The following is a 12,635-nucleotide window of genomic DNA, read 5'->3' on the forward strand; positions in this document are numbered from 1 at the left end:
GGCCTCGTAAACGGCCAAGGAAGCAGAAAAGTGGGGCCCTGCCTCAGTTTCTCTGATCCTGAAACGCCCTGAGGCCTGGCTCTGAGGTGGTCCCGCCGCAGGCATTCAGATAAAAGTTTGGAGCAGTTCTCACTTCTCCCTGATCTGGGGCCTGCGGCTGCCAAGCCAGAAACGCATCCATGAGCAGAGGAGTGTGTGTCTTTCCTCAGGGCCCAGAAGGAGTTATTAAATCTTCCATTAACTGAATTTCATTCAGCTGGAAAAATAATAATCAGAAAGCAGTTCTGCCTGGTTACTGGCCTGTGAGCTCCTTCAAAGTTTCCCGTGAGGGATGATCAGAAAGCTTCTGCACCGTGACACTCGGAGCCCGGCTCTGCCTGCCTCCTCCCCAAAGAGTGGGCAGGGGCCTGGAGGTTGACCAGCAAGCCCATTGTCAGTCAGTGTCACTGGGTTACCCATCTGTCCATTTGCTCGGTAAATGGCCCCACACGGTGGGCCACGGCCAAGAGTACAGTCCCAGTGATACAGAACTAAAGGACACACAGTCTGTGCCCTCAACCGTCAGGCTCAACCTGGCCACGTGGTACAGTCGGTTGAATTCCAGCGAGTCCTCGCTGAGCTCCCTCTCGAGTCATGAAAATGCAAACATTAAGAAACTGCCCCAGCTCTGTGCTCTGGTTCCCCAACGTCCGCCCCCAAATTCATTGGTTTAATGTGCTCTGTGTTTGCGAACGAAGGCTAACGTCTCTCCGAAAACCAAATCCCATTTTCTTCTTGTCATTTCACCGGACACATCTGAGTCTCACAGGATTCTCCCTGGGGTGGTGGGGAGGGGGTCAGGGGTCTCCTCGGCAGGTGGCACTGGAGACGTGACACTCACACTCTGGGAGGAGGCATGAGACAGAAAGTCACTCCATCAACGAGGACATATCATAGATAATAAAGTACTCTAATAGGTGGAAAATAGAACAGCATTGCTGTTAAGTCTGGGATTGGATTTGATTTCCTTTACGAGCTAGTCAGCCTATCGGCGTTTCATGGATGTTGGCGGAAGACATGAGACTCCTGGGTCAGAGATCAGTGACTTTGGTACTCACGGCACAGCCAGCAGCATGAGTGGTGGGCTGGCGTCAGCTCCCGCTTCACCCCTAAGTCCTCAGGGGCTGGCTGCAGGGCCTGGGCCGATGTTGGCACCTGTGATGGGTTTCTGGATAGACTAGGAACACGGAGCTTGGGGAATCCACTGCGTGTATCAAAGAGAAAGCAAGCCATTCCTTCGTGTTTCATGATTCATGGTTGCAAACACAACCCTAAAAAATGATCCAGACAAAGAGCCTGCAGGGCATTTCATTCTTAGCTCATCCTGAAAACACGGATGCACACGAGACCCATGGAGGGGCGGCTTCTGACACTAAGTTGGCACTGAAGAAGTCTGGACTTGAATCCTAGGTCTGGCACCCGCTACCTGTGAGGTTGGTGGATTGCAATATCTGGGCTTCTTTTAGCCTTGGTTTTCTCATCTGTAAAATGGGGATGATACCTACCTTTCGGTTGATGATTAAAGAATATGTAAGATCACTCTTCTAGGAACTCCATGGGGAACAAGAGATAGTCTCTGAGGTCAGGGAGCTGAGTTGCAGGGAGATTCCTTTCTGCTACATGTAAATATATCATGTTGGAAAACAAAGACGGGAAAGGCGGGGAGGGGGGTCCCCATCATGAATCAGTAATATAAACAGTTCAGGGACAGTCTCTCCAAGGCGTGGACATTTGACCCAGCATCCTGAGTTAAGTAGAGAATGTCTTAATATCTGTGGGCAGATCATTCTGGGAAAAGCTTATAGCCTGTGCAAAGGTCTTGTGGTCATTGTGCGTGAGGCCAGTGTGCCTTGAGCAGAGAAAAACATAGAAAATGGAGTCAGACAGCAGGCAAGGCCCAGCTCTTGCAGGCCCTTGCAGACTGTGGTCAAGACCTTGGATTTCATTCTAGGTATGGAGAGAACCCACTGGAGACTTGAGCGGGTGAGAAGCATGGGCAGAGGACAGTGTGGAGAGGACATGGAAAAGCATGAGGTCTAGGAAGTGATTTTGTCCTGCTACTACCAAGAACCCAGACTGTCAGTGCTTTGTGGATCCTGGGCCAGAGGTGAGGGGCGGCTGGAAGGATCCTTTCGCCCGCAGCCTGAGCTCCGAGTGAACTCTTTACATTTTAGGGAAGAGGTGACTCAGTCCATACTTCCAGAGGCTGAGCTCAGGACACAGAGGGAGTGAAGGTTGTTGGGGTGGAGTCCAGGTCCGGGTGCATCAGGAGGCCGTGGTTCCCCAAGCCCGCCTGTCCACCTGCAAACCAGGGGGACAACTGGGGGGTGGCGGGTGGCCTGGCAAAGGTAAGTGGGATCTGAAGGCCGTGGTCGGTCTGCGTTAGTGAGAGGAAGCCAGCTCACCCTAACTCTTCAGCCCCTGGGTTTTTGATTATTCGCCTTCGTGGCTGAGAATGAAAGTGTCCGATGGGCAGCTCTGAGTCCACAACACACACAGACGCCTGCCTGCACCTGCCTGTGTCTACCTGACACAGGTGTTGGTCATTCACTGGGAGCCGGAAGGGGTGGGACCCCAGAGGCAGCCCAGGACCCCAGTCAGGACGGCCGGGAGGCCCCTCTTCGGGTCTGGTGCCCCTCGCACACATGGGCCCTGCGGCAGCCCAGGGCGCTCGCTCCCTGGTGAGATCTGCGTTGGCCCATGTATAGAGGAGGGAGGTTTCAGGAGGTCACCCTGCTGGCGAACCCTAAGCTCTGGGACCCTCAGGGGAGAGCCCTTTGGGGGCCGTGTGTGGCCCACCACCACCAGAAACACGCCGGGACTTGGCACCCCGTCCAGCCTCCGTCTCTCCCAGACCCCAGGGTGACGGCCTGTTCAAAGCCCGCCTCTCACCACTGCATTTTAGGGGGAGATGAAAGGAAGCGACATGGGCAGAACGAGAGGTTCTGAGGGTGCTGTGTTCCCTGAGTGGGAGGCCCTTTCTTTGATGGGCGGCAGGGGACACGCCGTGCAGCCTCCCGCCCCCAGCCCTCCGGAGCGGCGACAGAACGGCCCCTCCCTGGGGTCCCCCTGTCCACAAAGGCAGCCCCTGTCCTGGGGGTCAGCACTGCTCACTCTGTCCTGCCCGACTTGCCTCCTCCATTGGGTAGAGGGTGAGTAGCAGTTGTGTGCACCTTTCGGGGAGGGGGGAGGTAGGGGTAGGCCGAGTGGGGTACCGTCCCTGTGCTGGCGTGGGCAGTGACAGGTGCCAGCCAGGGCTCCTGCTGTGAGACCAGCTCAGGCCGAGACTCCGAGGCAGACCTTGGGCTGAGGAGCTGCGGCTCTGCGGCTGGACTGCTTGGGTCCCCTTTAAGCTTCACTCTTCACAAAATGTACGACCCCAGGCCTCTATTTTCTCATCTGCAAAACGGGCACATTAGTCGATTCTTCGAGGTCACAGGACGAAAGCTCTGAGAGCTGCTCCGAGAGCTGTTCTCAGCAGTCAGTGCCAGGAGCAGCCCCTCTTGGTGGGGTTAACACGGAGAGTGAGCAGATGGGCTAGCAGCCCTCACCAGGGCCAGAGCGCTTCGCCGCGACCTTGTGATTGCTCAGCACTCCTCGGCATGGGTTACTACATTTCTATTTTGGACACCAGGGCCCAGATGTGGTGTGCTGTGGTCAAGTGGCTTGTCCGAGGTCACACAGCCAATCAGGGTTTGGAACCGCAACCCCCATCAACGTCCCCCTTTCCACCTGGACCTGTGCCGTCCACCTCTATGCCCTGCTGGCCTGAGAAGTGACCCTGAGCAGGTCCTCGGACCTGTCTGAGCCCCTCCATCCAGTAAGTGCTGGATGAGGAACCGCCTTCTAACCGATGATAGAAGGTTGGAGGCGGGGCCGGGGGGCTGCCAAGCTCCAGTGGAGGGGAGACAGAGCCCTTCTGGGAGTTCCCCAGTCCCCCTCACCCCCTACGTGGTTGAAACAAACACCGCAGGGCTGGCCGCCACTGCAGGCTCAGCCAGGCCAGCGCAGCCTTGAACGTGGTTGGATCTTGGTCAGCCACCTCAACAGCGGCCACTGAACAAATGCCCTCGGCCCTCGCTGTGAAAGAGGGGCACCACCTCACAGAGCTGTTGTGGTGGTGCTGTGAGCCCCCTGGGGAAGTGCCCAGCTCGGTCGGTGCCCAGCACACAGCTGCAGCCATGAGGGACAGGTCCCCCAGCCTCCTTCCCCAACGCGTGTTTGCCTGGGTTTTGTCGGGACTCGCCAGCTGTGCCTGCACACAGGGAGATACCAGCACCAGTCTCTCACTCTGCATGGCTCCGGGGACCCCTGCTCCTCCAGACTCTGGGGACACCTGCCACACTCTCCCACCGTGTGCCTCATCATTGCTGCTGGCCTCTGCGTTCTTTTCTGCTTCCCGGGGTCTGCTGTCCCAGGCTGCCCTGTGCTCTCTGCTATTTCCTGCCAGAGCCTCTCCAGAACTGGCTGGTCTCAGCTCTTCTGGAGGCTCCCTGGACCCTGGGGAATGACCGCGGCCCCTCTGCTGCAGACACGATGTTCCCAGGCCTGCCACCAGCCCGCCCTGCAACCCCTTGTCAGCAAGACAGGGTTTCCCTCCTTCCCCAAGCGTGGGGCTCAGGATGGGGCAGGGCCAGAGTGTGCGGAGCTGGGTGGGCAGCTCTTCTGCTGAGCTGTCCTTCCTCCCCTCTGAGGGCGGCTCTGGGGGGGCTGGTCCAGGGCCGTTTTATCCCAGGGACCCCACTAGACACCCTGACACCCCACCATCCCCAGGGTGCCGGAGAAGGTTCGTGCCAGGCGCGTGCTTGTTGTCTGGGGCTGCGGCGCATCTCAGAACACGTGGGTGGGTGCTGGGCCGCTTGCCATTTGCCTCCAGGTTTATCCTGCAACCTGAACCCCTGCTTTGGGCATCACCAGAGCTACGTCCACAGCTACAAGTCTTTGGGAGCCTTCCAGATGCCCCTGTCAATCCTCAGAGTTAAAAACCTCCCTGCGGAACCAGGGGCTGGGGAGGGAGTTCTCCTTTAAGGCCACACTGACGGTGAACCTCCACTCCAGACCGGCCAGGCCCCCAGCCTGTCACTCAGGCTGGAGCTGTTGGAACCAGGGACAGGCCCCGAGGCGGGGTGCAGTGGGGCTCACAGTTCTGAATAGCTTATTTTTTTTTGCCGTGACTTCCACACCCCCAAATTGGGGAAATCCCTCTTTTCCTTGGGGAGCAGCTGTTGGCCTGGGCTTGCCTGCCGCCTGTGACAGTCCCTAAATTCCTAACCGCATTTCACGCCTCGAATGTCCTGTGGGTGTCTTCAGCCTCCGAATTCAGCGCCCCTCAGTCCACACACATGAGAAGATTTGCGGATTTAAGTTCCTTTTGTGCAGCTCACAGCGTGAAAACATATCCAGTCCCGTGTCCTATGACCCGGGCCCTGGTTCGTTTTTTCTGGGGGCCGCCCCTCCAAACCACCCGATCTGAGCCTGGATTCGTGCTAGAGGAAACCTTTATTTTCTCCTCCAGCTTCCACCAAGGGGCATGAGAGGTGCAAGGAGAGAAGGGTTTGCAAGCCCAGGAAGGTCTCTCCCAGCCTGCCAGTGGGTGTGGGGACGTGGGCAAATGGTCAGGACAGTGCAGGAAGGAGCGGGGAACTGAGGCCCCAAGGGAGACGGGCTTCCCTGGGCACCAAGAGAGGCAGGTGGGGCTGCTCTCCACGCTCAGGCATTGTCGTGGGCGCCCCTCCTGCCCCGACTGCACACACTAATTGCTGCTCACAGATCATCAGTGTCTCCCCATTGCCTTTATCCCAAATCCACATTCCTGAAGACGTCCATGACCTGGGCCCACCCACCGTGACTACTTGGAGGGGCACCCAGCTCTTCTTCACTGTGTTGGGTGCTCCCATCACCACCGCCACCACCACCGTGTGCTTTGGGGAGCTGCCCGGTTACCCCATTCTCTCTGCTCCCCTCCCTCCTTGTCAAAGCCCCCCGTCTTCGAGGCTCCTCTCCATGGCCACCCCCACAGAGCTTCTCTGTCTCTTCAGTTGCCATCGGTTGGCCACTGTGGCCTCTCCAGGGCCCATGGCGTTTCTTTGGAGGTGCCGGCTCCTGGTGAGCCGAGTCACCTATATGAACGGCCGTGTTCACCTGTCCGTCCCCCTCACCGAGGCTGGGTTTATCTTGGGCAATGTTTTCCAGAGGATCTGGGTCTGGCCCAGGCGGTCCAGGTCTGGGCCAGCTTCGGGGTGACTCAGTGGGTGGGGCTCAGACAGAAGGAGGAAAGGGGGCTCCCACCCAGCGTGGCCCTGAGCTGGGCCCCTGCAAACCTGTGCAGGGCTCACACCACGTCGCTGCAGACGGATGGTCCCCGTCCTGCTCCGACAGCTCAGACGTGAACTCGGGACAAGCCCCGCCCGGACCTCACTCGAGGGGCTCTGCCTGGGCTGGAGGCCAGCTCCCTGGCAGGTCGCTGGCCTGCCCTGGGCCTCTGCTGCCACCTCTGGAAGGCGAAGCTCCAACCCAGCGCCAGAGCTGCAGCTGTCACGGGCTCAGGCAGTGTGACCCATGGTGGTGCTTGCAGCAGGGGGCGGTGAAGAGAAAGCCCTTCCCCCAGGGTGTCCGTCCCTCTAGATTAATAGACGAGTCGGTGCTGTGTGTGACCACCTGAGAGGCAGGGGTGGCTTTTCACCTCCATTGTGCAGTGAGGGACTTGGAACTCAGGCCATGTTGTGTCCCCGGGGCCAGCCAGGGAGGGCTCCGTGCCTTGCAGATTTTCCCGTGCAGGGCCCCTCCCCGGCTGTGCAGATGGGCCCGCTCCCAGCCCTCTGCACCCGTGCCTCTGAGTGCTGTTCCTCGGTTGGGTCTCAGTCCCTGGTGCCTTTCTGGTCCCCTCTCCCGGGAGGTACCACAGTAGGGGAGCTGGATTGGTCTTGGCGTTTGGGGCACGGTTCTCCTCTCTGTTCAGACGCCCTTTTGCTGTGTGGGACTGGAAAAGTCTCTTCCCCTCTCTGAGCTCAGCCCCCACCTCTGTCAAAGTGGGGCGGGAAGAATGCAGAAGGGGTATTAGTTGCACCTCCTGCAAGAAGAGAGGAACCACTGGAAGGGAATTCAGTAACGAGACCTAACTTTCAAGAGCACTTGCAACGACGTGCCAGGTGCCCAGAGGCTTCACCTGCCCCGACTCGTGTCCTTCTTGGCAGAGCCCCGTGGGCTGTGAATACTGTGCCTGCAGATGAAGAAACTGAGGCAAAGCCTCAGGCCATCTCACAAGGCTGGGGCGGGGTGGGAGGTGGTGTGGAAAAGCAAATCAAATCGGGTCGAGTCCAGGGCTACTGAGTCAGCCAAAACCGAGGAACCAGGGACCTGGACCGAAGGAGGCGCAGAGAAGACGGCCATTATTCTGCACCGCCCTTTCCTGCAAAAGCTTTTGCTGGGACTGAAGGTGTTTGGATCCAGAGCTGGAGAAAGCAAGTTGAAAACAGTGGCCGCAAGGCTCCTTCGCTAGACTGAGCTTCGGCCACCTCCCCCTGCAGGGACACAGGAATCAGAGGTGACACCTGCAAGGAGGACACACCTCCGTAGACGTCCCAGCTCTCCTTGGAGAAGGGCTGTGCCCTCTCAGTGAGGGCGCACCAGAGACGCCCACCATCACGGGGGACTGAGGGGCGGCCCCCACCGTCCCAGTCCCCATGTGGAACAGGGTAATGGGCCCCTGCTCTGCCTGCCCTTGAGGAGGAAACAACCTTCTCTCCAACCGGCGCCTCTGCGTTTTTGCCGTACACAGTATGCGCAGTTCTCTGGGCCAAGGACGGGCCACCCAGATGACCAAAGAGAGGAAATAGGCGATAGAAATAGACCCACGTGAATCAGACCCAAATGTTATCCAAATGTCACAGGCCGAGATGGAGCAGTTCAATTTACTGTGATAATTGACTGCAGGGAGGTGGATGACAAGAGGGAGGACTCCGCGAGAAACCTGCAGCTTGCACAGGGATTGGGCGGATGGAAATGCCGGCCCTGAAAAGTACGAGAAGTAAAATCGGCTTGGGGCACGATTCAGACGCAGGAGGCACAGCAGACAAGAGGGTGAACCAGGCGGTGTCCACCTTAGGAAGTTGAAAAGACAGCAGCGTTCAAACCCGAAGAAATGTTGAGGAAGCAAGTAATAAAGAGAGCAGGTCTCGGTGGGATGGAAGCGTCCCAGGGATTTAGAGCTACAGCGGCCAGTCCTCGCCGCCATCCCTCTGCTGACAGGAAGCGTACCTTCCTTAGTGCTCCTCCTTAGGGAGGTCCGTACCTTCCGGGCCCTGGCTTGGGTGTTGCTGGTGACCCCGTTAGACTGTTCTGTGTTCTCTGCATCCCTCCTGCAGAAAGGACAAGGAGCCAGGGCTCCCCCTCCCTCTCCTCTGGCTCTTTGTTTCGGGAAGGTGTGGCCCACTTGGCAGGCCCGGATCCTTGGCCCGCGGCGTCTTGGCCCAGGTTCCATCTCCGGGAGCCAGGGCTGGGGTTGCGCCTGTGTTGCGGGCTGCCTCCCTGAGCAGAGGACAGGGAGGTCACACACACCTCCTTTCTTCCCCAGGGCCTGGGGAGGGGAGGGGTGGGGGGGGCCTTCTTGCTTTTCTGCTGTTTTTTTTCCCCCAGTGTTTTCAAAAGCACTAATTGTTACCAGCCCAGGAGCCTCTGCTGGTAAGTGGGAGCCCAGTGAGTGCCGCGGCCCAGGAAATGTGGCTACCAGGCTGGGCCAGATGTGGGGGGAGGAGGGTGTTGCCGCCCCCTGCCCTGATTCTGAGCTCAGCCTCGCCCTTGCTCTCATTCCACCCCTGGCATGAGCTGAGCGCATTCGTGTCTCACACGGAGCTAGGACGCGCTGGGGAACCTAGCCTCTCATCCAGAATCTTATTTGATCAATGTCATTTATTGACGTGAACTTTACTCTGCCCTTGCTTGGCATTGGGATGCAAAGTCAGGAAGAGCATCACAGACACCCCCCCCATCCCAATGACAAATGCAGTGAGACCCTGTCACCCCTCAGCTCAGACCCTCCAGTGGGCTCTGTGTCACTCAGAGAAAACCTAGTCTTGGGGACAGCTGCCACACGCTCTCACCCACCACCCCTCCCCACACATGCCCGCTTCTCTCCTCCACGCTGATCAGGCATACCAGGTTCCTTTCTGCCACCTTAGAATCACGTGTCATGCATCTCAACCACCTAACTCAGTGCCAGCCCAGCCCAGGGCCCAGCAAAAACACACAGTGAGTGAACTGGATGGGTGGGCAGATCTTGCTTGATTGACAGCGCCGAGATGTGAGCCAAATCTCTATTATCAGCCCCATTTTGCAGTTCAAGGAATGGTTCAGAGAGATTAGGTATCTTGTTCACAGTCACACAGCAAATGGGGGATGCGGCGTCCTCTGACTCTGTGCTCTTGCTTGGGCGTCCACAGCATCAGCCCTTGCCTCCCCCCCACTCACTTCTGCATCCCCGATGCCATGTGTGTGCCAGGTGGCGGGGACATAGTGAGTGAGACTGAGCATCTATCCTCTTGGAGCTCCCAGACCAGGGAGGAAGGAGACAGATAAGTAAACAGGGCAGGCAGAAGGGAGCCAGGACGCTGTGGACACCCGGGGAGGCCCTTCCTCGCGCCAGGGGTGGGCAGGCCTTTCTCAAGGCGTCAGTGCCAGCTCAGCCCTGAAGGATGAGTAAGCACCCAGCAGGGTGGGACGGCTTTTCTGCACAGCGGGGTCAGTTTGGGCAGGAGTCCAGAGGCAACAGGGAGTGTGACCTGTGAGTCAGTTGTGTTGCTTGAGGTTGTAAACAGTCTGCTTTACACAATAAAGGGGATTTATTATCTCACGTCCCTGAGAGGTCAAAGTGTAGGGCAGGCTGCAGGAGCAGCTACATCAGGGACTCAACAGCACTTCTCTGGTCCCGTCCAGCAACCCCCTCTTCCATGAGCAGGCAGAATGACCGGCATGACCCTGACTTCCACATCCAAACATCAGACAGACCAGAGCAAAAGAAAGATTCTGCCCTTTGGACAAAAGTCAGGGGTTTTACTGTGATTGGATAGAATTAGGGCACGTTCTCATTAGGACGGACCTTCAGGGTAAGAGGGGTGGGAACCCTCTGCCGGCCGGTTAAAGCAGAAGGAGCCGGCCTTGGAAGGTTAATCTGGCTCCAGAGCTGCTCCTCAATGGAGGGGCTGGGGGGTGGCTGGAAAGGGAGGACCATGGTCACCATTAGGTTCCAAATACAAGCCAGATTGTCAGGAAAGTGGACAATGGAGCAGTAGGCAAATCAGAGTGACCCTGCCGACTGAGCTGAGGTGCTGAGGAAGCTGGAAGGGGCCGTTGTGGGTGTGTAACCATTTCCGAGCAGCCTCTGTCTACCCAAAGGTAATCGCTCTTCAAATGTCACTGTCCTGGAAGAAAATGTACCCTGCTTATTTGATGATCTGCAGGTTGAGGATGGGGGAGACTTGTTCAGACAAGTAGAGATGGGGGCACAGTCCAAGCAAAGACCAGAAAGATTCATTCATGGTCAAGGGCAAAGGTGTGACCACAGCTTTCTCTGCAGAACCTGGACAACATCAGTAAGTCGGGGGACCTATGGTTGCTTCCTTTGATTACGAGTACTCCCCCTTCTTTATGTCCCTCCAACTCTGTCCTCTGGAGACCGGTTACCAGACAGAAGGCCACCTTCGGTGTAGAACCCCCGTCCCTGTGCCCGGTGCCCTGGCCCCTCCAGGTTCACGGAGTCAGAGGATTGTGGGTCTGGATTCAGACCTGCTCTTCCTTCCCCCGACAACATGGGAAACCCCTATTTCTCAGCTGGCAGTAGACTTTGAGGATCATCTGAGTAAACAGATTTGCGCGAAGAATATGCCATCATGTCTGGCTTCTAGTGGGTCATCCAAGAACACTCATTTGTTGAAAAAGGAAAATAAAGGTTGAACAATTGCCTGACAGACACCAGAAGCTCAGCAGCTATCATTTTATCTTATCTTCCTAACCATTCATTCTGTAAGTGGATGCAGCATTACCCCATTTTACGGAAAGGAAACTGAGAGCCAGGAAGGTCGACAAACCAGAATTTGAACTTGAACTTGGGCCATCTAAAGTCCACTCTGTGGGACTGAGGATAAGTGGTGGAACCTGAATGCCAGGGTGTGCGGAAGCCGGGACGAGCCCCCTTTTACGTTGTCGGCGTTGGGATCTAAATGGGGTGAAGGGGGTGGGGGGGCGTGTCCTCAACAGTCGCTGCAACTGCATCATTGACTCAGTTCCCGAAATTGGGTCGAATGCTTAACTGTTCTAGGAAAAATGGGTGGGACGCCCTGTGTCCCTCACCAGCCTGGCAGAATAGGCCTTGATGTCTCATCATATTATGTGCACAGACCAAGGCTCAGCGGGTAAAAAAATCATTCATAGTCTCCTGCCACATTGGCTTGACGACCAAGCAGCAGGTGATAGAATTCATCCTGGAGGAGGTGGGGACAGAGACTGTTTTTTTTTTTTTTTTTTTAACACAATAATAGAAGTTCATCCTGTTTTCTTCCTCCTTCTCTGTGCAGATGACAGACGACCCTCCGTGCCTTTGTCAAGCCCACTGCCTGATCACCACCGCTCTGGTGACAGCATGGTCGGCCAGCTCTAAATAGGGATCTTCGTACACCATCCTTCCCAGGGGACAGTGACAAAGACAGCTTCCTTCTGTCCTGCACTGAGAACCTTCCTTCCAGGTCCTCGCCCCTGAGGGACCCGACACCTTCACCAAGATTAATTACCCCTCAACCCCTTTGGACAGAAAAGGAGATCACTGGTATTAAGTCTGATGAACGTTTCATCAGGAGACAGTACCGGTGGCCTGAGGTTTGCTGACGGACCAGCCTGCTTTATTTCTGGAAGAGACAAATTTTGTGCGAGAAGAGTCATCCCACCCTGAATGGTCCACGTGGCCTTTGGGGGTCCGTCAGCAAGACGAAGGGAAGTCGGCCATAGCAGGGCTCGAGGTCCCCCCGGGAGTCCCTGCCTGGCCTTGGGACCGAGCCCCCACCTCTGGGCTTCTTCCTCCAGGTTCCTCCTCAGCCAGGCACGGCTTCCTCCCACCCACCCCTGGGAGTCCTCCTCAGGACGGCAGACATGGCGACCATGAGGAGAAGGACCCTCAAAGTCCTCACCCTCCTTGTCCTCTTCATCTTCCTCACCTCCTTCCTCCTGAATTACTCCCACATCATGGTGACCACCAGCTGGTTCCCCAAGCAGATCGTCATCGAACTCTCGGAGAACTTCAAGAAGCTGATGACCTACTCCCACAGGCCCTGCACCTGCGCCCGCTGCCTCAGCCAGCGCGGGGTCTCGCCCTGGTTCGACGAGCGCTTCAACTGGTCCGTGCAGCCGCTGCTGACGGCACAGAATGCGCTCTTGGAGGACAACACCTACAGCTGGTGGCTGGTGAGAGTGGGGGTGGGGGGGGGGGGGGCCCCGGCGCCTGGGCACACACCTGGGGCCCTGCTGGGCTCTTTGCAAGAATCACATTGGTCATTCCTTCACTCGTATGTTCATTTAAAAACCACTTGCTGAGGACCTACTATGTGTAAGCC

General features: G+C 57.1%; 1 protein-coding gene across 6 annotated transcripts in view; it reads left to right on the forward strand.

The window, feature by feature from the left end:
- ST3GAL1 (ST3 beta-galactoside alpha-2,3-sialyltransferase 1) overlaps positions 1–12,635 on the forward strand; it is a 63,190-nt gene that overhangs the window by 40,251 nt on the left and 10,304 nt on the right. For all 6 annotated transcript variants that reach the window (XM_053661240.1, XM_037166673.2, XM_053661241.1 and 3 more), the window contains one exon: positions 11,607–12,486. In XM_053661240.1, the coding sequence (XP_053517215.1) occupies positions 12,175–12,486 (312 nt within the window). In that variant the 5' untranslated portion in view covers positions 11,607–12,174. The remainder of the gene's footprint in view (positions 1–11,606; positions 12,487–12,635) is intronic.

The sequence above is a fragment of the Artibeus jamaicensis genome, unplaced genomic scaffold, assembly GCF_021234435.1.
Source record: "Artibeus jamaicensis isolate MK-2021 breed Jamaican fruit bat unplaced genomic scaffold, CSHL_Jam_final scaffold_916, whole genome shotgun sequence".
In the NCBI taxonomy this organism is placed as follows: domain Eukaryota; kingdom Metazoa; phylum Chordata; class Mammalia; order Chiroptera; family Phyllostomidae; genus Artibeus; species Artibeus jamaicensis.